This window comes from Sorex araneus, chromosome 6 (assembly GCF_027595985.1).
Source record: "Sorex araneus isolate mSorAra2 chromosome 6, mSorAra2.pri, whole genome shotgun sequence".
Classification (NCBI taxonomy): domain Eukaryota; kingdom Metazoa; phylum Chordata; class Mammalia; order Eulipotyphla; family Soricidae; genus Sorex; species Sorex araneus.
In genome coordinates, this window is record NC_073307.1 from 526,679 (window position 1) to 553,217 (window position 26,539).

The window sequence follows — 26,539 nt, forward strand, 5'->3', positions numbered from 1 at the left end:
GCAGTGAGCACCTGAGTGCCCGCTGCTGAGTGGACGAGCCTTCCGCGTGTGTGATTGTCCGCACAGCCCCAGGGAGAAGGGGAGAAGGAGGAGACAGGGTTGCTTGCCTCCACCCCAGACGGCTCCTTGTTCTGTTGCTGCATTGGGAAGCACCAGGCTCGGCCACAGTGCAGCAGGTGGGCATTTGCCATACCAAGGCTGGCCCTGCGTTCCCGGGCCCCACTGGGGTGACTCCTGAGTGCAGAGCCAGGAGTAGCCCTGAGCATCACCGGGTGTGACCCAAAAGACAAACACATAAACAAGAAACTGAAACAACAGCAACAAAGCTATGTCCAGGGGCAGCCAGGGGCGAGACAGGCTGGACTGCAACCTGGGTCCCGGCCCTGGGGCACTCCTGTTCGCTCTGAAGTGTGAGTGTCCTGCCTGTGGCCCTGGCCGGTGAGATGCTCCTGTTCCCAGCCACCTTCCTCCCGCCACCCTTCCAGCTCTCCCGTTCCTGACTCAGGTCCAACCCTGGTCTGACTGTTTTCCAAGAAAATAAAAGTTCCTTGAAGTCAGGAATCTTTTGTTTATTATAAAATCTGTTGAGAGTCAGCAATCACATGTTTGGAGATAGCAAAAAATCCAGGAAGAACAAGCTTTTTGTTGCATTTAAAGATAGAGTACAAGACGCAGATCTTCCTCTGGCGGTAGGAAAGCACTAACAATGCACGAGTACGCTCCTGTGGACTGAAAAACAGATTCCAGAGGGATAGACTTGGATTTAGAGCTGTCATTAAGAGAAATAGTTGATATTGATTTTTCCCCCAAAATGTCCATGGGCACTGGGGCACTCAGTCCCTTAGCAAGTAGGCGCAGCCTTGGAGGTCTCCCAGCCACCGTGGGGCTGCAGGGCCCACCATTCCGCATTCTCGTTCCTACCCTTCAGTCCACCACATTACCTCTCAATTATCATAGAACATATTTTCAGCTCAATGTAACGATTAAGATGATCTAATCAATAAAGCACAATTACAGATTTTTAAAATATTATCTCAGGGATTGTTCAGGTTTCACAATTAATATCTGAACTTCATGTTTGTCATGTGAAATCATGAAACTACTTTTAAGGGAATGTACATTCATACATTAATTATTTAGAGGGGTAATTTACATATTCATTTTATATTACTCATTCAAATAGTATACAAGGAATATAGATACTCCTGTCTACCGCAGGGAAAAGTGATGTATTTGCCTAAAAAATTATTGCATTTGAGTTTCAGACCCTCTCCACTTAAGAAATCTGAATGTCTCCTTCCCCAGATTCACTGTTACCCACAGGTTTTGGTACATTTATAGAAAAGAAAACACAGACAATGGGAATAGACGTAGAAGGTTTCAAATACAATCGTTCATCTTGATTACTGGGGCAAGTAGGTTAACATCAGGACATAGGGCAGCAAAGAAACAACAAAATGCAATAAGTGAAGAGAAACATCTTTGCTCAAAGGGAAAAATGGCAGGCTCAGGATGGCTAAGAAAGAAGTTGATCATATAAATATGAACAGCCTGGCGGGTGTTTAATCTAGCTCTCACTAAGGAAGAGCTCACACATTTTCTAGGAAAATGATTCCACATCAATCATTTTTTTGGAAAGTACCCATGTGTAATTGACAGCATCTTTGAAACCAGAGTTAGTGGTGTCCTTCAGCGATGGTCCTTATGACGGAAGGGCTGGGAGGTTGCTCCCAGGAAAGGTGACCTTCGTATGACCTCAGAACGTCAGGACCGTGCGGATACTGAACAGGAAAGAGAAAATACCAACTGGTTAACGTTGAGATGATGCGGAGTCTTGCACGGACGTTTCCCAGGGGAAGGCTGCATGGACCCACCTCTCTGTCCTTGAGTCAGGCCAAGGTCAAGAACAGTCCGTGGCTCCTGGCTCTCTCTTGGGGCCCCTCCAACCTTTAGCTCAATCACACATCCTGAGTATGGATGTATGTAGGCTTTGTTATATATTTGCATCGTCACAGAAGCGTGAGAGCCGTTGTGCTCAGTGGGCTGACGTGTAGTGAGTTATTGCTGTTAGCACCCGTCTCATCACTCAACTTAAACAAGAGCTGTCAAGGAGTTTCTACTCCTATGTCCACTTCAGAGGTCAGACACACTGAGGTACTGAGAGCAGTACCTTGCTCCAGCTCATACATCTGAGTGTGGCTGCAGGGAGCTAAGTACAAAGTTGCACAAATTATACCTGTTGGGTAGCCCAAGAAACCTGACTGAAAGAGTGAAAATTTAGTGAAGGCCATATAAATATGGTTTATTAAAAGGTCTTAAAAGTATAATAGAATCTGATGGAGAATTTTCTTTTTTAGCTTTTTGGGTCACACCCAGCAATGCTCAGTTGCACTCAGGAATTACTCTGGTGGTGCTCAGGCGCCATGCCAGGCAGACTCCCTACCCTCTGTGCTATGGCCCCGTCCCGATAAATAACTTCCTGAGAAGTCTAGAAGCGGATAGTAAAGGTGTTTGAATTGTTAAAGCGTCTATTCTTGGGAAGATCAGACACGTAACCCCAGCGGAGAGACAACCAGGCTGGTATTTCCACGGGTTTTCCCGTGGGGGACTGCCCAGGAGCTGTATAGGAGGCCTGGGCCATTGTTGGCTGATGGGGACGGTGGTTCAGCTCAGGCCCGAGAGGTGGTGCTGCTCGGGGCTGTGTGCCAGGGGTTTCCTGGACCACCTGATGGTGCTTTGGGGCTTCTGGGGCTAAGGAGCTGCAGCTGATGGTTCCTGGGGACGGCGGTGCTGGGGCCAGTGGTGCTGATGGACCCAGGCTGGGCGTGCGCCTCGCCGGTGCCTTAACTGCTGCACTCTCTCCTGGCCCCAGAATTTCTGTCAACTTTGCCCTATACACACATAATTTCCCCTATAGACTCATATCAAAGACTTGGGGTTGTATTGTAGAGAGGAGTTTGTGTTTTCAATTCTAGAACCCAGGGTGACTTTTAAAAGATGGCATCATTGATTTCTTCTTGAATTTACTTAACTGTCCCTTAATGATGAATTTTATGGTTTCTCTATTTTTATGTTATAATAGTTAATGCTTGAGTGAACATATGTTCGCTTACATGTTTTTATCTTTGCAGACTAGATTTCCAGGCATAAAATTGGTGTAACATAGGATATAGGCTTTCTGTTTGAATTTCTGATGCAAATATCATAACAGCCTTGTAAGAAGGATGTAACCTGCATATCTGAGATGCTAGAGAACCTGCTTTTTCCTAAATTCCTTCCTGATGAATGATGTTCAGTAGACTGAGTGTCCAGAATAATTTACCTCTTTCCAGAACGAAGTAGCTCAAATCCCTCATTGATTTTTTCAAAAGGTAAAACATGGGTTATTAATGAATCCATGGGAAACTTCTTAGCCATAAAATCTTCAACAAGTTTTGGGACAGAATCTTTACTCTTAAAGCCTGTGTGGGTGAAATGATACCATTGTTAGACTCAGAAAGTGTTTTAGTTAGAAGTTCCAAGGGAGATTTCCAATAGAATTCAAATGAAGTTTATAAAAGGTGCTACAAGCCACATGTTCCTATTATTGGAGCTGATAAATAATCTGCTTCAATACCCTTTGGGGTGCTTTGACTTGGTTCTTATTCGTCCTATATAAACTCAACTTAGACCCTTAGTTATTTGTCCTCTTACAGAGAAATTATAGAACACATGGTTATTCCCAAAGTCAAGGAGCAAATTCTGCATCTATCTGGGTGATGAGTGTGGACATGGGTTATAGTGATGCATCTCCTGGGCTCTGCTTGGTGCTAAAGTGCTCACTGGAAGTGACATGAAAGAGCGTATGGGGATGCCAGGAAGTCTGTCTCAGGACCTTTTGTGCATATCACTCCACTTCTAGTTGATTTAGGGCTGAATCTATCTATCTATCTATCTATCTATCTATCTATCTATCTATCTATCTATTTAAATTTTACTTTTTAAACCATGTTTCTTTTAAAAACCTGCTCTTGTCACTTTTTTTTTTTGACTATACAGATCACACCCGGCAATGCACAGGGGTTCCTCCTGGCTCTGCACTCAGGAATGACTCCTGGTGGTGCTCGGAGGACCATGTGGGATGCTGGGAATCCAACCCAGGTTGGCCGCGTGCAAGGCAAACACTCTACCCGCTGTGCTATCACTCCAGACCCTGGCCTTGTCCCTTATGGAAGGGAAGAAGTCCTGGGGTTTTATTGTAAAGTCCGGCCCTCGTGCTTGACTACGTACCACCAAAAATAGCTCCTTTCAATGTCCGTCCAGTCAGCAGCAGCAAGGGGTTCAGAGAAAGGGTCTCTGATTTAGGAGCGACTCCAACAATGACGCTTACTCCATACGAGTCCTGACAGCTCATCAGGGCAGCCATCTGGGACAAAAGGAACATGTCACACTGACTTAGACGGACCTTGGGTGTGTGGAGAGAGGAGCGTATTCTTCACTCTCCATTGTTCTCCAGAGCCAAGTGCCCCACAGTAGGGAATGTCCAGAAGATGCTGTCTGCCTTTTGTTCCGATGATGCTGGGAACTGAACTCAGTGCTCACCCATGCAGGCAGGAGCTCAACAGCTGATCCACATCCCCTTATAAACAATAGTTTATAAGTGAGACAACGGATGAACAAATTTTGGTGAACTTAATTCTTATTTAGAACTATCATCACAAACATAAAAATAGCCACAGAATCTGGTTCTAAGGGTAATGCTTTTCATCACATGTCTCTCAATCAGTGAGTTCAGTCACTTCTCATTTTTGATTAAGTGAATATTGTGAACTCAGCACTTTGAATCAGGTATTGTAATGTCTAAAGGCAGTTCTATCATCATTTCCCCCCTCATGTCCCGTGTTTTTATAGGAGCCACCCTCAGCTATGCTCAGTGGTCCATCCGGGGGTGGTTTGGCTGAGGGTTAGTTGCTTGGACAGGCAATGTTTAGGGCCAGCATGGCCTTTCCTGGTACTTACGATGGTGTCGAGCCGACCAATGACTTCAAATGAAAAGTCCACACCTCCTCCACTCATCTCCTTCAGCACCTCCTCGATGGGTTTCTGGAAGTCCCGTGGGCTGATGCACTCCGTGGCACCCACCTCTTGGGCCTTTGCAAATTTGTCTTTGTTGATATCTACTCCGATGATCCTGGCTGCCCCAGCCGCTTTACAGCCCATCACAACGGACAGGCCGACTCCCCCAAGACCAAACACGGCGCAGGTAGAGCCTGGAGTGACCTGTTTTACAGAAAACGAAGATGAACTAAGAAATGATTCATGGAAAGTCACAAGCCGATTTAATTGCCATACTTCACCTGCCATCAGGAGCACCCAAGAGTGCTTAGGTTCTGCCGCCTGCTGTCAAAACCTCCTTAGACTTCTGTTCCTTTGCTTAAGTGACTTGAACTATGTTGTTGGTTCTAGGGCTTTGTTGGACATTAGACTCCTCTATGGAGCTTTAAAACATCAATACTCAGGTCTTAGCTCATCAGCAATTCAACTAGAAGCTCTACAGGTGAGGCCCTGGCCCTAGGTAACTCCAAAATTGAATGATATTTGAGTTCTAAATGTGAGGGATTCCCCCACCACCCCAGAAAACTTCAGTGACATTAGCAGCTAGCTTGTATGGCACAAACACACACCAACACCATTTGGGATGTGTGGGGAGCTTTGTGCTGGGAGACAGAATCGCCTCAGTCTTCCCTGTGGGCTTGGGAAAGCCCCGTAGCTGTGGCCACACACAGAGCAGAAGTCAGGGGGAGGCAGAGCCCGAGGCCCATGTGATCTGAGTGGTCGCCATCCCTCCTTTCCAAAGCGCATGTTGAAGAGTAATGTAGTGGGGAGTGGTCCTGATTTTAATTACGGGGACCTTTGGCTTGGGTCTGTGTGAGGCTGTCCCATCACCTGCTGAAACAAATGTGGCAGCTACATAGGGACTTTTTCCTGTCCACAAACATTTGGGGATTCCCGTGGCCAGGGACTAGGGATGGTTTTCGTAAACCCTGTCAATTGTTAGCCATCGGCGTGGGTCAATATTATTCTCATCTCATGTCATCATCCTACATTACGGTTAACCTCTTGGAAAAAGCTGTGAGTGTGGTGCAAAGGTGCAGGGAAAGGGAGATTAGGGCAGGGTGCAGTAGGAGTTCTGACAGATGGGTTCTGGTGGAAACCAACTGTGAGCTTTGGGGCAAATGACTGTCTGGGCCTCAGTTCCACAAAATGGAGAAATAACGGCTGGGTCCCCAATCTTTTAGAAAGAGAAGACTCTAAAGTTTGTCCTTGTAACATATTACTTCTGGTGTATGTTTTTGTGAGTGTGACTGTATACTCGTGTGCATGTGTATGTGAGTGTGGCAGGAAGAAAAGGGAACAGTGAGCCTCCCTGATTAATGAAATAAATGCCCACTGGGTTACTGACTCTGACCTTCCTCCTAGGGCCCACAGGGGGGGGGTGTTGGTGCAGTTTGGGCTGGAGGTGTTCTGGGGGAGGCTCTGTACTCCACTACTGATTTCAACTCTGCCGGGAGAGGATCCCTGGAGCAGAAGCTCCTACCGTGCCTGAGGGACCGTGGAGTGATGCTGACGGTTAGTGATCCCTAGAGAGCAAGTTTAGAATAATATTGAAAACACCACCTCTTGACACTTTCTTAACGTCAATCTGTTGCCAACGTGAATCTCCTGGATATGCCCTCAATTCTCCCGGAAATCACTTGTTTCCAGTCATGATCAGGACCCAAATCTGTGAGGTCCACCCATGCTGTTACGGGGGCCAGGGAAAATCCCTGGAAATCAGGTGACTGTGCTCTGATGCTGTGATTAATTGCTTTCCTTTCCTTCCTGATAATCCAAATGAAACTGGGTTATTGCTCGTGTCATTCCTACCTTGGCAACTTTGGTGGCAGACCCGTATCCCGTGGAAAACGCACAGCCAATGAGACAGACTTTCTCCAGCGGGGAGGCAGCGTTGATTTTGGTCACTGCGTATTCTTCCACCACCGTGTACTGGGAAAAGGTGCTGGTGCCTATGAAGTGGTGTATGGGCTTCCCTCTGCAGGTGATCCTGGTGCTCCCGTCCTGCATGGTCCCTCTTGGCTTGGAAATTCTGGGGATACACACCGGCTGTGAGACAGGAGCATCCCCCACAAGCAAGCTCACCTCCTCTGGGTGGGGATGGGGAACCTACTCATTTTTCAAGCAGAGGTTCCCTTCTGGGTGCTCGCAGACCTTGCACTTCCCACACTGTGGAATGAACAGCGGGATGACTTTGTCACCTGGAGAGGGAGGAATGAGACCCTTGTTCAGCACTTACCCAGTAAGGACCCAGAGTGTGCTCTGGGCTTCTCCAGGCTCTAGAGATAGGCCGTGGCCACACGGGACTGGTCATTGCTCTGCCACTGTTCCCTGGAGGGATTGCTGTGCCCTTGAAAACTCCCAAAGGGGTGGGGAATGGCATCAATTTATTATTTTTTGGGATCATGCCCAGCTATGCTCAGAGGTTACTCCTGGTTCTGCACTCAGGAATTAGTCCTGGTGGCACTTAGGGGACTATATGGGATGCCAGGTATTGAACCTGGGTCAGCAGCATGCAAGGCAATGCCGTATGGGCTGTGCTCTTGCTCAGGCCCAGGCATGAATTTTTAAGAGCTTCCTATGAGAAATCTCTTTTTTTGTGCATTTGTTTCCATGGTGTTATACAAAGTTTCCCATTCAACACCGTGAAAGCTGGGACTATCTTCAGTTGAGGCTGGCATGAATCTGCGCTGTAAATAGTCACCTTTATTCCATTAGCTGTTGCATTTTGTAACAGTGTGGAATGTAGAGAGAAGGGGAAGTTGACATCTATTTCTTATCTTAGCATATTAACTGTGCTTGTCTTTATTGCAAAATGATTTACTTAAGAGAGTTTTGTTTATTTATTTATTTATTTATTTATTTTGCTTTTTGGGTCACACCCAGTGATGCACAGGGGTTACTCCTGGCTCTACACTCAGGAATTACTCCTGGCAGTGCTGGGGGACCATACGGGATGCTGGGAATCGAACCCGGGTCGGCTGCGTGCAAGGAAAACGCCCTACCCGCTGTGCTATCACTCCAGCCCCAATTAAGAGCTTTTTAGAAAGGAAAACTACCAAAGAAGAATTCAAAGAAATTCCTTTGAAAACTCCAAGCCTTAATAATGAGCTTGTCACTTTCTTTTAGGGTCTGACTGATTTTCAAATATAGCTGATAATTTGTGAGTAACCTATTTTTCTTGCTATGATGAAATGTAAGGGTGTCACACATGGTTTATTTCTAACTAAGGAAGTACTAAGGACCCAAACCATATCATTAATTTTGTTATTTCTGTGCACAGATTACTGATAAGAAGTAGTTCAGACTCACCTGTTGAGTGACTTTTTAGAATTAAACATGATCTTTTCTATAGCCACAACTCAGAGGAAGGATTGGGCACGGCACTTAATACACAAACTTTATATGGAGATGATGATGGTACAGACATTTTCTGTCTATTCACCCTTTCCCTCTGAAAATATTCATCTCATTCGCATGCCAAGTGGAGTGAGTCTGAAGAGGAACAGATGTATGGGGATATAGAGATGTAGGAGGAAGTAACAGATGCCCAAAGGAACAGCACTGGAAAACTGGGCGAGAGAAATGAGTTTCCTGTGGCAGCTGGTGGTGGGGGCTGGGGAGAGGGCAGTGGGGTCAGGGAGTGACCCTGGGGAAGGGCTGGGGAGGGGCTGGGGACAGGGCAGTGGGGTCGGGGAGTGACCCTGGGGAAGGGCTGGGGAGGGGCTGGGGACAGGACAGTGGGGTTGGGGAGTGACCCTGGGGAGGGGCTGGAGAGGGGCTGGTGACAGGAGGGGGGGAGTGACCCTGGGGAGGGGTTGGGGAGGGGCTGGGGACAGGACAGTGGGGTCCAGGAGCGACCCTGGGGAGGGGCTGGGGACAGGGCAGTGGGGTCGGGGAGTGACCCTGGGGAGGGGCTGCGGAGGGGCTGGGGAGGGGTTGGGGACAGGGCAGTGGGGTGGGGAGTGACCCTGGAGAGGGGCTGGGACAAGAGGGGGGGAGTGGCCCTGGTGGGGGGCAGGTGCTGGAACTTGGCACCAGGTATCGTGAATCACGGAGCTAAAATGAACAGCGCTATCTGTATCTACACAGAGCGACACACACACAGTGACACACAATCAGAGATAGACGGCGACTTTGTCCCCAGCCCTCCCGCCCTGGCCGGGGCAGGAATGTGGCCTTGCAGCAGCCCTCCTTCGTGGCTGGGCGCCCGGGGAATGAGCCGCGGGCGAGGCCTCTGTGTCCAGCCGTCTCCGTGTCTCTGCTGGGCTGGGGACTGGGGGACAGTGGAGCTTCTGTACCTGGTCTGACGGTCGTCACGCCTTCTCCGACGCTCTCCACAATGCCGGCCCCCTCGTGGCCCAGGACCGCGGGAAGCGGTGTGACAAGGGAGCCCACAGTCGCATGGTCATCTGAGCGACAGATCCCCGTGGCCACCATCTGCAGGGAGGATGATGGCCGGACTTGTGGTGAGGGCAGGCAACAGCCCTTGGACGGGTCGGACAGACCCAATTTCCTAACATCAGGGGCCTTAAGAGGTTTTTCCTTTTTTTTGACCAGAGGGGGGGATTATTATTATTTTAACAATCACCTCTCCTCCCAAATACAGAAGGTTCCATGTTGCCCCAAGATTATTTAGGTAAAACTTTCCTTTCTGGAATTCAATATTTTGGAGTAAACTGTGAAATGATTGCTTCTGAATTAAGTCACACAACATACAAGAATGCACCCTTGTTAATAGAAGGAGAAGATGCAGATTAGCACTGAGAAAACAAGCCAAGTGCTACCTGCTGACGTGACATTTGAAATCTTAACACATGTTCCTTTGCACTTTGTTTTCTCCTGCCCAAAATGTAAAATATGTTGAGATTGTTCTATATCTAGTCTTTTGTTCATTTTAAATAAAAATTAAACCATTTATGTGCTTCCGTGGGCTGGAATGATAGCACAGTGGGTAGGGTGTTGGCCGACCGGGTTCGATTCCTGTGCCCCTCTCGGAGAGCCTGGCAAGCTACCGAGAGTATCCCACCTGCACGGCAGAGCCTGGCAAGCTACCCGTGGCGTATTCGATATGCCAAAAACAGTAACAAGTCTCACAATGGAGACGTTCCTGGTGCCCGCTAGAGAAAACGGATGAGCAATGGGACGACAGTGATACAGTGATACAGTGATATGTTTCCTTAATACCGATGTATATGTTTCCTTAATTCATATCTGGATGTCCATTTACCTGAAAAGTGTCTCCTAATGGGGCTAGTACTAGGAGTTACTGCAGCAGTCAGGCTGTGGGATTGGCATGGGCCTGACTGGTGATCCATCCCCGGTGCCACCTGGTCCCCTGAGATCACAGTGCTCTGCATGGCAGGTGGCTCGGACAATCCCCGGCACTGCGGGGTCCCAGCCCCACTGCGTCCCGGGCCTTGCCTGGAGCTGAGACCGGGCTGCTCAGGCTCACCAGTGGCCCCTCCAGCCTCCCGAGCACGGCTAGGCCGGCCCCGCCACAAAAGCATCTCTTAAAGGAATTTTGGTTACTTCCAGTTTTATCATTTCATAAAAATTGCTTCTGTTGCAGTGCTTGGGTGATGCTCAGGGGTACGTGGACCCGGGGGTCAAATCCAGGCCCGCACAGGGCAAGGCACCTCACCACAGAGCCTCACTCCTCGTCCTCGGAAATGCTTCTTAGAGCTAAAATGACAGAGAAACGGTGGAATGTTTTACCTTAATACGAACTTCATGGGCCTTAGGGGGGGCGACCTCCACCTCCTCGATGGCAAAAGGCTTCCTCGGCTCCCAGAGCACAGCGGCCTTGCACTTGATGGCCTGCAAGGAAACAGTGACGGCCCCAGCCTTCCCCACTTCTAATCTGGGACTGTGTTTTTAGGGATCATCGTAGGTGGGACGTTCATTGCATTCCAGGTATTTGACAAGTCCACAGAAACAAGCCACTTGGACAGAAAACATGTAAAGCTGTGGGACGTGTCCTTTACCCCCAGCTGCAGCCTGTGTAGGAGGCTCCAGATCAGCTTATTCTGCTGTTAGACCCGAGACTGCTCACTCTTCTGCTCAGTTCTGTGCTTCTGCCAAGCAATCTTTTGTGTTTGTTTGGTTTTTATTTATTTTGGGGCTACACCCAGCAGAACTCAGAGTTTATTCCTGGCTCTCTGTTCAGGAATCAACTCCTGGCTGGCTCCGGGGCCATGTCGGGTGCCGGGGATCAAACCTGGGTCAGCTATACGTGAGGCCAGAGCCCTACTCGCTGTGCTGTGGCTCAGCCCGTCTGCCAGAGTCTGATCCGGCGTTCAATCCACAGAGCCTCCCTCTCCACTGCAGTGAGGGACTAACCAGAAAAAGGGGACTATTAATAGAAGCGATGACAACACTGAGGAACACTTGTTGACTAGTTTCACACACCACTAGTTTCCTGAGTGCTTTTATTAGTTTACCAAATCCTCAAACGTACCCTAGTAGTGTTACGACTTCTAGCATTTGCAGAAAATTGAATGTAGGAAGGGTAGTAAATGTAAATGATGTGTTTCGTTATTGATGTTTTACCTCAGGTGTGAGAATTGATTGCCTGTTATTTATTATTCTCACCAAGACTTTTGAGGTACACTTTGAAAGAAAGGATTTTGGAGACCAAACAGTTTTAATGGATTTATCTCTTTCCTAACTTTGATGTTTATCTTTGCTATCAATTCAATTAAAATGTAACATGCCATTGTAATGTCAACCAGTAATGAATGAAAAAAATTGGAATATGAAATTCATAATTGGCTAGCCATATGGTCTCCAAGAATCTTATTGCTCAAACTCCTATAAAGTCTGCTGCACTGCAGTGTGTACAGAAATCTCAGAATCTCGAAATTCAGTTATGGAAGGTATTATGTTGTGCGACAATACAATAAACCCACTGGAAACCATTCTAGTAACTTTCGTGACCCTATACACCAGTTTGTACACATGGTACACATAAACGTGAATCCACAGAATACTTTGACCCAAGTAACTCTGTCCTTAGCTAATAATTCATTTAAAGCTAGTCATTACATTTTCAGAAGTATTCACTTTTGTATGGAGAAGACATTATTTTAGAGGGTTTCTACTGAAAATTCCTGGCTTGTGTCGTAATCACACATTGATCTTGGTTTGCTTAACTTTGATCCCAATAATTTCAGATGAGTTTGTTTTTTGTAAGACATTTCACATTCAAGTTCAAAAGGCATTTCAAGGTCCATTGAATCAAATTCTTCTCACGGAATTTTCACCGGACTTAAATTTTCAGTGCTAATAAAAATAATGATTACAAAGAGTAACACATTTAAATTATAATTCTCAACTTTATCAGAAACATTTCTAACTTTATATTTACAAGTTACTCTTGACAAACTTTAAGCATCACAATGCATTTAATATGAGAAATTAAGACTTCATACTATAGATATATAGTTTTTGTTAAAGCTATTTCAGTTGCAGTTAAATATATACCTTCTATTAAAGCATATGAAAGCATATGTTTTATGTTGTAGTTCCGTTTATATTGTTTCTATGTTAGATATGAGATTTAAATTAGACATTTCAGTTATATCTTCTTATATATTATACTAATAAAAATATATTTCCCCAAATAAAGATTTGTGCTTACTTTTCCTGCTGTGCTCATGTTTTTGTTTCTTTCTGGTGAATTCTTGCCACGTCTTTTCTGCTGGAGTCTATAGTAGATTTATTGCACAGGGATTTTATATGCTTGAGTAACACCCGATTCCACACACGTGACCTGGGACCTTAAAGCAACACTCGTCAGCTTATTCATAGACCCAATAAAAAGAAAATGACTCTGAATATGTTTTCAAACTTTGACTTCCTTTGAAAAATGCCAATTTCAAATAACATTTTCATTTCCTTAGGCTGGAGATGCACATGTTCCTGGGTGCTATGCTTCTTCCTCTGTCCCACACGGTTTGTTCAGAGTCGTTTGCCTCTGGGAGAATGAAGTCACAACTGCAGATTCACATGTGGAATTGGAGCAGCAGGCAGCTTCCCAGACAGCTACCCCACAAGTACCCGGAGGGCACTCAGGAAATTTGTGCCTAATACATAAGCCACTAATTTCTTAAATAATTCAGTTTATTAATCATAATTTCTTACTTTTCACAATAAACTTTTCTTTAAATACTTCTCCTAAAGACTATGAAAGTATCACTTCCCAGATAGATTTTTTTCCTTGCTTAAAATATTCTCAGAGACTTTTCTAATCAAATCTCTTCCTACAATGGAGGTTTCTTTTCATATTTTTCTCCTCACAAACGTTTTATCCACTAGAGTGTTCTCAGGTTTTTGTTCCTTAGGGTTACCTTTTCAAAAAAAAATTTTGTTTTTTAACCTCAGAATTTGCTTTGCTCAACTCCTCAGAACACCACCCCCAATAAATCTTCCAACTCAAAGTTTCTCGTCAAGGACTTTGTCAGGGACTCCGTTCCAAATAGAATTTGTCCTGCCAGACTTGCCGCGTCTATACTTTTATCTCCTCAGAACTCCTCTCACAATGGACATTTCTGTTTTTATACTCACTATCTTTGATCTCATGAACCCCTTTCCCAATATAATTCATGCCTTGAATTTTCTACTTTTAAACTTTTCATAGATTTTATACCCCTCAGACTTTTCACTAAGACATTTCTCCTAAAACAATCATTCTCAGACAATTTTTCCTCACCAGACTCCTTACTGAATAGGTTTCTTTCCTTAGAAAGTTTTCCTTTTGGGGGGTGGGGGGCCACACCACGTGATTCTCAGGGCTTACTCCTGGCTCTGCACTCAGGATTCCTCCTGGTGGTGCTTGGGGGACCATCTGGGGTGCGGGGATTGAACCCGGATTGGCTGCATATTAGGCAGGCACCCTCCCTGCTGTGCTCTCTTGCCCCAGGAGCTTTCGTTTCTTCCTTTTAATAGGGGTGCACTCTCAGGCAGCTCTGGGAGATACCGGGCAGTACCGGGCAGTGCCTGGTGTTGCCGGGGTTGGACCCACAGCTCTGCACATGCCAGGAATGAGTTCCAGCTCTTGGAACGCTCTCTCTGGTGCTCAGGAAATTTTCTCCCCCGTGGATTTTTCTTCCTATTACTTCCATACACTTTCCTACTCAAACATTCCTGTCAAAATACTTTTTCGCTTCATGTGTTACTTTATTTTATGTTATATTGTTGCTTTTTTTTTTTTTTGCTTTTTTGGGTCACACCCGCGATGAACAGGGGTTACTCCTGGCTCTGCATTCAGGAATTACTTCTGGCGGTGCTGGGGGACCATATGGAATGCTGGGAATCGAACCCGGGTCGGCCACGTGCAAGGCAAACACCCTACCTGCTGTGCTATCGCTCAAGCCCCTTCACACATTACTTTAGAGAATTTCTCCTCAGGATCCCCATTCCACATAGTTAGTAATTTTTTAATCCCGGAATTAAAACTGTGTTGTCCTGTGTGCTCACAGATAACATGAGCAATCATGTCAACATAGTGCACATAGGGTAACCTGGTGCACACAGGACACGTGCTACACACAGGACAGCTTGTGCACACAGGGCAACATGTGCACACAGGACAACATGTGCACACAGGACAACATGCTACACACAGGACAACATGTGCACACAGGGCAACATGCTATACACAGGACAACATGCTACACACAGGACAGCATGTGCACGCAGGGCAACATGCTACACACAGGACAACATGTGCACAGAGGACAGCATGTGCACACAGGACATCATGCTATACACAGGACAACATGCTACACACAGGACAACATGTGCACACGGGACAACATGTGCACACAGGACAACATGCTATACATAGGACAACATGCTACACACAGGAAAACATGTGCACACAAGACAACATGTGCACACAGGACAACATGCTATACACAGGACAACATGCTACACACAGGACAACATGTGCACACAGAACAATATTCTACACACAGGACAACATGGTGCACACAGGACAACATGGCAACACAGGATAGTATGGTGCATACCAGCTAACACTGCGCGCACAGGATGACACAGTACATGCAGGACAGCACGGTGCATGTAGAGTAGCCCAGTGTGTGCAGATGCCAGGGTCCACACAGGACGGGAGGAGCAGGAAGACAGGTATGTCCACTGCCGCACCACGGAGTTCAATACCCCCAAGGTCACTGAGGGCAAAGGCCTGGAGACCAGCAGGGAGGAGGAGATTGTCTCTCCAGGACGAGCGTGGGAAGAGGAGGGGCTGAAGAGCCAATGCCCTGGGAAGGAAGAGCAGGGCAGGCACAGAGGACCCGAGGGTTCCATGGGTCCTCGCGGTGGGAGCCAGCGGGAAGTCAGTCAGCTCATCCCAAGGGCCTTGCTGCCCGTCCAGAGGGGCTGAGACAGTCGCAGCAAATGAGTGACCATTAGCCTTGCCTCTGGTGCCTCCCTGCCTCAGAGAGTGACAGGCTGCGATGACCTTAGTGCTTTGAGAACTGCCACAAAGGGCAGACCCTGAAGTTAACCCACAAAGGAGAGCCCTGTACTGTTCAGAGCTCCTGTCATTTTGTTTTAAATCTAGATCAACCAATTGGTTAGAGGTGGACTTCTACCCTTTAAATGTGTTGTTTTTATCAAAAAGTCTAGTAGAGACAGACATAGATACGAAAGTACAGTTGTACCAAGTTAGAAACTTTGGTTGTTGATGGAGTCACACTTTATTTAGTGGAGTGTTAAGAAATATATCACCGCAACGGGTAGGGCGCTTGTCTTGCACGCAGCCGACGTAGGTTCGATTCCCAGCATCCCATATGGTCCCCTGAGGATGGCCAGGGATAATTCCTGAGTGCAGAGCCAGGAGTCACCCCTGTGCATTGCCAGGTGTGACCCAAAAAGCAAAAAAAAAAAACCAAAAAAACCCAAAGAGAAACAAACAAAAAAATATATCATCAGTCATTCTAGTGGTACTTACATAATAGTACCAAAATATTTTTTTATGAACTGGTAATGTATTGAGTTATAGCCTCATGGACCCTTCTACTAGGGTTTTCCAGTTTTACCTAGTTATGTAAGAAGGATCGTAAGAAATGATTAACTGTTCTCTCCTCTCAGGTCCCCGCCTTTTCCCTCTAACCAACACTTGCTCCGTGCAGAGTTGATCCCAACTAAATCCCAGTTGATTTATAACAAGTGTTTTATAGAAAATGTTTGTAGGGGGGCCAGGGAGAGAGCTGAAAGGGTCACGCATGGGACATCAGCTCTGGACTTCAGCACACATGACCCCCAAGGGTGGGGTGGTGGGAGTACAGACAAAGGGCCAGGGGCAGCTCTGAGTCCTACTGGGCATGGCCCACAAATATTTACATTTGAATCAAGAGAGGAACAGTGGCAGTGTGCTAAAGATCAGCCATGCAGTGAGAATTACTTTAGGAAGTAAATTTATTTCCAGCAGATGCCACGCAGGGAAGGAATGAGTCTCTGTGTATGTCTACCTGCTCTACGTCATGCCCCTTGGTTAAGACTCTTCCCAAAACAGTCCCCATCAGAAAAGTATGAGCATGCCCCCAGATACATGATTACAGCCTCAGAACATGCAAATTACATTTTGGAGATCTCCCCCTGCCCCCTCCCCATTAATTCCTGTGTGTGCTCAGAAGGTTCTCCAGAAGGTTCCACGGAGGTTATTCCTCTTCACCAATCTTCTGAGAGTGCTTCTGGGCTCGGAGGAGGGCAGCTGACTCCTGCCGCGGGAATCTAGAAGGTCAGGACGGTTCGGATGCTGGGACGGAAAGCGACAGTTTTCAGTGAGTGACTTGTCCCCAACAGGAACCGCCTGAGCAGTTTCCTTCCTATCTGTCCCGGGAAGTCCGGGTAGTTTCAGCCCCTGCACAACCCTCGTGTGCTGCCCTGTTCCAACTCTCACAGGCGTGTGTCTCTGGCCAGTGTCTGCTCTGCTGGACACGTCCTGAGGGCTGCCCGGAGGAGACGGCCTTGCGGATGGGAAAGGCAATAGAGCAGGAGAGTGGAGGGACGGGGTGCCCAGCCTGCCGTGCTCAGGCGTCCAGGACCAGAGAGGTGCAAGCCGACCTGCTCCCTGGAGACACACCGAGGCTTCAGCGTGTCACCGTCCACTTGCGTCCACGGCAGCAAGGGCGTGTTTGGGAGCAGAGCAGAGGCTACTTTGGACAACCAGGGACTGAGTTTGCAAGTTAACCTTACAGGTCCCTAGCTCTGTGTGACGGGGTGTCGTGTGTGAGGGGCCCTGCCAGTTAATTTCACTCTTCTCTGGCTGGAAAGTGGGGAGGGGTGTTCCTAGGACAGTGACATGGGCCTGGGCCCGCGGCTGACCCGAGATGGGCTCTAGCAGGGAGAGGAAGGACAGGGAAGCCCAGATGAGGGTGCAGGGGCCCCCTTGCTTTTGCCATGAAGCCCGACCATTTGGCATGTTCTGGGTAATGCCGGCACTGTGCCCTCTCTCTGGCAGACGCACCCCTGAGTGGCTGCTCTGCATCTCAGAGTACAAACTCTGTTCCTGCCTCCAGCCGTGTGAGGCCTGGGAGGACAGACGCTCGGACAGACAGGCCCATTCCTCAGAGCTGGAGTGGAAGCAAGCGGGGGTGGGCCAGGCCAGCACGAACCCTGCCCTGAGCTGGCTTGCCGTTACATTCATGGTTTCATTAATGGGAAACTGGAAGGGCGAGCACGACAATGACGATAATGAGAACAGCAAAAACAGTGACAATACCCAACGTGCAGGGGTCAAGATAAAACACACGTGAGAAGCAGTCTGAAATGGTGAAGTAGGAATTTTGTGGCATTACTGCTTTACTTAAGCTTGTTTGCAGCTTTTTAACAAAGTGAAAGTAACCAAGATAAAATCCGTGCTGTGAAAAAATAGAACGAAATCTAGAGGATTGGTTAATGTAGGAAAATAAAACCCATCTCTGTGAAGGAGGCTCAGAATACTGATCTTGCTCAATTAAATAAACAACTACAACAAGAAGGAAGGGGCAGGCAGCGTTCCTGGGGGTGTCCAGACCGGCCGTGGCAGGGGCAGAGCCCAGGGGCAGAAGAGAAGTACCTTTCCCCCGAATAGAGCAGCTCGAAGCCTTCGTTGATTTTCTTGAAAGGTAAGACGTGGGTTATCAGCTGGTCCAGGTCAAATTTCTTCGCCAGGAAATCAGTGACTAGTTTCGGAACGTCGTCCCTGCTTTTCCAGCCTGCAAGCAAGCACACGTGTCCTCCCGTGTCTGCGATTCTCCTTCCCAGAGGGCTCTGGTCAACAACACAGAGAGCGGAGTGCCCAGCACGGGACCCAGCTCCCCCACGCTGGGGCCCCAGTCTGCTCCTCCACAGAGTCCCTCTGCGGGAAGTGGCCTCTGGCACTACTGCCAGGGCCCGTCCTCTCCTCCCGTCCCGCCCTTCCCTCCTGCTCCCTGTCCTCCCTCCTCTCCTCTGGACTCCCGGGGCTGCTGGCCCCCTGCTGGCCCCTGCTGGCACCCTGCTGACACCCTGCTGGCACCCTGCTGGCGCTGGCACCCTGCTGGCACCCTGCTGGCCCCTGTTCTTTCCTGACAAGTGCGAGGGAAGCGGCTCCTTAGGGAACAGAGCTGTCACTTCTGCTGTGCCCAGGAAGACGGAGCACTGCTCAAGGGTGTCGGGAGACCGCTGGGTCTGTGAACACTGCCTGGCACCCAGAGGCAACCCTGCTGGGTGCCATCCGGGGCAGCAGAGGCCGGCCAGTGCGTGTGCGAGCAGAGGGCGCCCCCTGGTGGCAGGCACGGGCAGAGGCGCAGAGCTGGGGCAGGCGGGGAACAGGGAAAAAGGCCAGAGAAGAGGCAGAGGAAAAATACTGACAGGTAAAATTGTATCAAAAGTGTAGATTGTGACTCAACATTACACCGACTTGGTTTCATTTACTAGTATTATGTACAGACATCGTATAAAGAGTTCAACTGGTCACTGAATTAACTTCTTCAGTTAGAACCTGATCTATTTTTTTTTGCTTTTATTTATTTATTTTTATTGTAAAGAATTTTTTAAAATTTATTTATTAGTGAGTCACAGTGAGAGTACAGTTAAAGATTTATACATTTTCATGCTCATGTTTCCCTCATACAAAGTTTGAGAACACATCCCTTCACCTGTGCCCATTCTCCAACACCAATAAACCAATAAACCCAGTATCCCTCCCCCCCATCCCCCCACCCCTACCCCACCCCGCCCCCCTGCCGCTGTGACAGGGTCTTCCCTTTTGTTCTCTCTCTCTAATTAGGTGTTGTGATTTGCAGTAAATGTGTTGAGTGGCCATTGTGTTCAGTCTCTAGTCTACATTCAGCACACTTCACCCTTCTCCTGCATTGCCTCCAACCACATTTTGCTTGGTGTTCCCTTCTCTATCTGAGCTGCCTTTTTCCCAGAATGTGAGGCCAGCTTCCAAGCCATGGAGTCAACCTCCTGGTACTTATTTCTACTATTCTTGGGTGTTAGTTGATAAGATCATTGTGTAACATCAGGTTAATTATGTGATAGAAATAGACCTTATCGAGGGGGGGAAAGAGGGGTATACCGGGGATATTGATGGTGGGGAATGTGCGGTGGTGGAGCGATGGGTGTTTGATCATTGTGTGCTTGTAATCTAAACATGAAAGATGATAACTATCTCAACAGTAATTCAATAAAATTGAAAAAAAAGAAATAGACCATAAAATTAGATAATTTTGTATTTAAACAGAAAATATATTCTCAAACTCACTCTATCAAAATTCTACTCCATAAATGAAGTACCAAGAAAACCCATATGTGTACTACTAAAAGGGAATAAAAACTGTTTATTCAACTTCCAAAAAAAAAAAAAAAGAAGAGGCAGAGGAGACCTGTGTCAGGGGAAGGGGGAGTGGCCTGGGGCCCAAGAGGAGGGCAGGCAGGAGAGAGAGGGCAGAGCCACCCCGGGAGTGTGGGTATGGAGGCTGTCCTGCCTCAGTGTGCCACCTGGCGGCTGTGGGGGCAGGACCAGGGTCCCTGAGAGCTGCAGGTGCCTCACCAGCTCAGGCCTGACCTGGCACTCACCTCCGAACACGCAGCCCTTCCACGTGCGGCCCGTGAAGAGCATCATGGGGTCGAAGGTGAGCATCTTGGCGGAGGGGGGGGGGGCCCACCACGCTGGTCCCGTAGTTCATGTGGCAGGAGGCGAGCGCGTCCACCTGAGGGGAATGGAGCCTCTGCAGGTCCCAGGCCTCCTGGGGAGCAACTCCCCACCTCCGCCCCCAACCCGTCTCTTCACCCCTGCACATCCCCCACCCATGTCCCCAGTTTCCCTCCCGTGCCGCTCCCCACCCAGAGAGGTTTATTTCTTAAAATTCCAGAGTTGCTCTCTTTCCAGTTTTGGGTTCTTTGCTAAGTCACTGCAGGAGTGGGAAGGTCAGCCAGGAGCACCAGTGCGGAGGCCTAGGGTCCACTTTCCTCACCTCCAGCAGGACAACACAGCGGATGCTGAAACACAAAATTCAAACATGGAAGTGGCTGATTTGCTTGCACAAAAGTGGGTCCTAAACAATACTTGCAGAGAAAATAAGTGCAAAAAATAATTGATACTTTCTGCCTACCCTGTTTCTTTCCTTTTCTTTTTTCTTTCTCTTTTTTCTTTTCTTTTCTTGGGGCCACACCTGGCTATGGTCAGAGCTTAATCCTAGTGGGCTTGGGGGACCACCACAAGTGGTGCCAGGGATTGAACCCAGGTCAGCTGTGTGCAAAGCAAGTGCCCTACTTGCTGTACTACAGCTCTGTTTTTTTTTGGGGGGGGTGGAAATTGATTATTTTATTCAAATACTAAAGTATGCTTAATAGCATAATTATTAAAATAAATCTCTTTAACATGCTAGAATCATATACACAATATGTCAAAGACGGAAATGAGACTTCCAACTGCAAAAGATATCTGTGAAAATAAAGAAGGGAATTTCTCAATGGAAACTTGAGAAGTCATATTTTCTTTCTTCATTTGAGATTAAATGTATGAAAAGCCAGTTATGCTAAGGAAAGCAATCAGAAATGAGTTCACTTGATAGCAGAAAATGATTGTAATAAGAAGTTCAGTAATGTAGTCTTTTTTCATTTTAGTACTTTACACGTGGTTCATTTTTTAAAGGTAACAATGGACTCAGGGTGAGTCACAAACAATCACCCTCAGTCCTCAGCAATGATCGTGCGTCTCTGTTTCTATGCCCTTTCACCCCTCCCTGCTGTCCCTTCATCCTTGCCCCAGAGAGGCCAGGGGTTGGCAGTCGGCACAGGTCACTGGCTGTCGTCGTGGCTGCAGAGAGGACGCAGGCACCACCCTGTGGGAGCCACAGTGACCTCGTGCTCTTCCCACCGGTCAGGGGTAGCCGTCAGCTGGCCGAGCTGGCGTGACGGGAGGGAGTTCACACAGCCGCTCTGTTCTCCAGCTGTGAGTGGTTGTCTGGGGGCCTTCGTGCCAGGCCGAGCGGTGCCTCCCGGCTCCCGCGTGCCCCTCCCAGGGCTCAGAGCTGAGGGGCGGAACTGTGAGGAAGAACCGTAGCCCTGCGCGCTGTGCGTGCAGAGCCCTGGGACACTGAGCCGGACCTCGGCCTCCGAGTTCGTGTCCTCACTTCTGTGTCCACTCAAAGTCTCCTTGTACTGAGCAGCCCGTGTGGCAGCCGTGTTTCAGGTCGGGGCCAGGGTGGTGGAGTGACATGCCAAGGCTCAGCCTGTGCAGGAGCAAGCGCGTGGCCAGGCGCTGGTAGCAGTGTCTGCTGTGCTGCGGGACGAGTGCGAGGGGCTGGCAGGAAGCTGTGGCCCCTCCAAACTGGGGCTTGGAGCATGTCTGGGACTTGAGCCTAGACCTGGCGGGTGGGCTGCACAGGGGCGGCTCAGAGCTAGCCTGCAGGCAGGGGGGAACTGAGAGGGACTCAGAGAGCACAGCTCTGTGTCACGGCGAGGCAAGGGGCTTCGAGGGCCGCGGAGCAGGACGGCCGTCTGGAGGCTGCGTGATCTCAGCAGGTCCTTGGACTCCCCTGAGTCTTGACTGTCCTCCCGTAAAGTGAAAGTGACTCAAACAAATAACATTTGCTTATACACGTATTATGAGTACTTTGCTCAGAAAACATGGGGGTTTACTCAGGACATTTGTATAAACCCCCGAGCTGGAGCCTACTTGTTTTTCCTCATGAAAGCTCACCTCAGGTTCTTTTTTTTTTTTAGGTCACACTTGGCAATGCTCAGGGCTGACTCCTGGCTCTGCACTCAGGAATCATTCCTGGCGGTGCTTGAGGAACCATATGGGATGCTGGGAATCCAACCCAGGTGGGCCGAGTGCAAGGCAAATGCCCTACTCACTGTGCTATCGCTCCAGCCCCACACCTCAGGTTCTTGGACCCACGTTTTGTTCTAGGACTGGAGCGACAGCACAGCGGGTAGGGTGTTTTCTTTGCACGTGGCCGACCCGGGTTCGATTCCTCCATCCCTCTTGGAGAGCCCAGCAAGCTACCGAGAGTATCCCTCCCGCATGGCAGAGCCTGGCAACCTACCCGTGGCATATTCGATATACCAAACACAGTAACAACAAATCTCACAATGGAGATGTTACTGGTGCCCGCTTGACCAAATCGAGGTGAACAATGGGATGACAGTGCTGCAGTGCAGTACTACACACAGGCGATTAATACTGCGAAGGGCAGTATTATTTCATTTGACCTTGGTGCCAAAATACAAGGTTCCTGAATCAAGCAACTATCAAGTCAGTTCCAATAAAGCACATTTAAAGAGAAGTAACATTTTATGATAGTGTAATTCAGCAAAATAAATTACTTGAGGACATTGTGAATAGTTGGTGAAACTGCTTTTTACTGGGGTCAAATTCAGAAATTAAAAATTCAAATAAGGGAAGAAAACGCTTTTAAATTAATATATGAAAATTATTTATGTATACTTCCTATGGTCATAGTTAATGAGAAGAACAGGCTTGGCAACTTTCATGATCTTTCCGTTACGGCAGCTCAGAAATAAAAGCTCCGATCAAGTAGCAGGAAAGCCTGTGAGGGCGTAACTGACGCCATGACAGGCGGCAGAAATCAGCAAAATCAGCCAGGCCTCAGGTCCAGGGCCTGGGACGGAAACAGATTCAGTTTCCCAGCAATGAAACATTGCGTAACTAGCCAGCCTGAGCCCACCTGGGAAAGCTCCTGGCCCAGCAAGTGGCTCCATCACTCACTGTGCCCCCAGTCAAGTGCCCCGGAACTGTGTTTTGTGAACAGTGAAAGGATGAGTGGCCCATGTAGCCATACACTGCTAGGGGAAACTATTGTTTAACTCTTGCCTGACCACTCTTACCCTGGACACTTGCCAAAACACCTTTGTTTGGTAACTAGGTAAGGATTTTTCTGAAACAGTAAGGCATGCCCTGCTTATGTAATCAGACCCTATATAAACTGCTTGCTGCCTGAAGTCGGGTTCTCTGTCAAGAGACCACTCTGGGGGTGAGATAGTCGACCCCAGTACACAGGAATAAAACTCCTTCCGCTTTTGCATTATCGAGTTAGAGTCTCTGTCCATCTCGCCGCTTGGGAACCCATAGTTCCAGCTTGGCAAGCCCATCTCATCTCCTCAGGAAATTAGGTTCACATTTTGCATTTCTCCACATTGGCAAGGCTATAATCTGTCATCGTGGTCTTTAGTTTTATTGAATATATTAACTTAGAATGCTTGAAAATCTGTTATTTAGCTTTTGGTTGAGACGTTCTTCTATATACCATTACAAGAAACATTGTGTAAGCCTCGTGCTCCAGAGAATAATGCCTGAAACTGCTAAATCGTCCACGGGACTCTGTTTTCCTTCGAAGATGAAGATTTTGGTGATGGTGGTGGGGGAGGAGAACTCCAAGTGGTGCTCAGAGGTCAGGGGTCTCCAAAGAGGACTCTCGGCTAAGCGGGCAAGGGTCACATGCAAGGGCCCCAGGACGAGATGCCAGGCTCAACTCTATGCATGCAATCTGGAGTCTTTAAACCAGGCACATTTCTTATGCAGCAAACAGCTCATCAGGATGAAAGGACGGGGCCAGTCGTGAAGATGCTGACGACTTGACTTTCTAAAGTGAGAATTCCAGATAACATCTTGATTCCACCAGGGCACATATTGACTTGCACCGTCTCTCCCGGGTCCACAGTTCTCCTCTTGATTCCACACAGCATGTTTAGAGTTCTGATCTCCCTCGAGTGAGGACCCAGCTCCTACTCCACACATCGGTCAAGAGCAGCGAGTGGCATGGACAGAAGCCGAGTAGGCGGCCCCGCGTGGCCCCTCAGCCTTCACAGCAGTTCCCAGTGGCTACAGCGATGGCCTCTGGCCTCCTGCCAAGTGGGCTCCACCCACCAGACAGCAGCTCCCAGGGCCTCGTGGGCAGCTGGGCCGAGGCTGCTGCACCTGTGTTTGAGACATCTGTGAGTGTTGGTGAGGCGGGGGCTCAGGCAGACCCACCTTGCTTGCCGCGTGGAGCGGGCTGAAACCGTTCCATGATTTCATGATTCTGTGCTTTGTTTGCGAGTCACAAGCATCTGTGCCCAGGACTTACTCAGCCTTCGCACCCGGGATCAGTCCTGACACTGGGGAATCAAACCAGGGGACAGAAATTGGCCCCAGAGGTGTTCAGTCTCCTAGCACTTAAGAATATGTTGCTTTTTTTGTGACAAAAGTGATTTTGCAGATTTGATTAAGCTAAAGGACTTGACGTGAGATGCTTCTCATCGATGCAGTTAGACCCAGTCTAAGCGCCAGGTTTTTAAAACAGGAGAAACTTGGGGTCCAGGGCTGTGGCTCTTGCTGGCACGAGGCTTGGACCTAGATCCCCAGCACTGCCCTGTTGGTGACTGCCCTCCCGGCAGACTGCTGTGTGGGTCCCTGCACCACTGTAAGCGCCATCTCTGCACACCATAACCACTGGATATCGGAACAACAACAATGGAAGGGCAAAGAGCGAAAAATAGATGCATTTTAAGAAGTATTCATACAGCCAACTCCAGAAGTTCCCTCTTGGGAAATTATTTGAAAAAAAAAAAAGGGAGAGAGAGAATTTCTATTCTTCGTCCAGAGAGGAGAAATGGACGGTATGTGCCGAGCCACAACAGGGGGTGTGTCTGTTTCTTACTTGTCTGGCTCAGAAGAGGAGGGAGGAAGAGGAGAGAAGCAGGAACGTGGAACTGGCCCTTTGGTGCGGTTATGCAACCTCCAGGGTCCCTGCCAGGGACGCGGCTCCGCTCTCCCCAGGACTGTCATTCACAAGCTCCTTCCCGCCTGCAGGGACTGATTCCCTTCATGTGCGGAAGGCGGGATTAAATTCCCTGGCAAAGATGAAATCAACATTGTGTCAGAGGAAAAACTGTTCTACCTCTCAGGTCTGCGGTCTGCGAGCTGGGCAGGGAGGAAGACGGGGCAGATGCAGAGCCAGTGGGAAAGATAGCGGTGACTGAACCAGAGACTTTGCCGTTCCTGGGGCACTTTGGGAAGCGCCCACGTGTGGCACCATTACTTACCATCCAGTATTTGGTGTAACTCACTGCAGCCCGAGAGGTGGTGAGGGCTGAGACGGGGCCGTGTGGGCGTGCAGAGCTGTCTGCTCATGTCTTCCTTGTTTACGTTACGGAGTAATAGAAAATGAACACATTGATCAGGAAATCTCCTGTATAATTATCGATTACCTATACCTGTGTGTTATTTTTTTTTTCAGTACATTTTCACATGTATAAACTTCTGTGTTCAGGGGCCGGAGCGATAGCTCAGTGGGTAGGGCGTTTGCCTTGCACGCGGCCAACCCGGGTTCGATCCCCGGCATCCCATATGGTCCCCCAAGCACTGCCAGGAGTAATTCCAGAGTGCAAAGCCAGGAGTAACCCCTGAGCATCGCTGGGTGTGACCCAAAAAGGAAAAAAAAACACAAAAACTTCTGTGGTCAGGGGAGATGTTTAGAAAAGCATCACCTTCAAGTAATAAGCAATGCTTTGGGGACCGCGAGGAACTGAGGATGCATACAAACCAGCACTCCAGCCCTTGAACTCTCTTCCCTGCCCCAAATTTTGGAATATTTTTGGTGTTTTGCCACAACCAGCAATTCTCAGGGCTTATTCTTGGTCTGTGCTCAGGGATCACTACTGGTGGGCCCAGGAGACAATATGGGGACTAAGAGATTAGACCTGGGTCAGCTTCGAGTAAGACAAGTGACCTACCCACGGTCCCATCACTCTGGCCCCAAGTTTTGGAATCTTGTGAACAATATGAAGGAGACGGGGAAGTAGAGATGGGAGGAGAGACTTGGCGTGAGATTTTAATCCACAGGTAATCGGAGAGATGATAAAACCTGACTTACCCCATATGGGCACATTTCACTGCTAACTTCTGGTGTCTCTACTGGCAAAGGATTTAGTTGTAAAT

General features: G+C 48.4%; 1 protein-coding gene across 1 annotated transcript; it reads right to left on the reverse strand.

Annotated features, from left to right (window-relative positions):
- Positions 1 to 573: 573 nt before the first annotated feature.
- LOC101554423 (alcohol dehydrogenase E chain) lies at positions 574 to 12,806 on the reverse strand. The gene is made up of 9 exons (XM_055142342.1): positions 12,737 to 12,806; positions 10,813 to 10,914; positions 9,396 to 9,534; positions 7,208 to 7,295; positions 6,907 to 7,126; positions 4,999 to 5,259; positions 4,270 to 4,405; positions 3,323 to 3,461; positions 574 to 1,781 (listed from the first exon to the last, which is right to left on the reverse strand). The coding sequence occupies exons 1-9, from the start codon at positions 12,752 to 12,754 to the stop codon at positions 1,757 to 1,759; spliced, it is 1,128 nt and encodes a 375-aa protein (XP_054998317.1). The 5' UTR covers positions 12,755 to 12,806; the 3' UTR covers positions 574 to 1,756.
- Between the last annotated feature and the right edge of the window lie 13,733 nt (positions 12,807 to 26,539).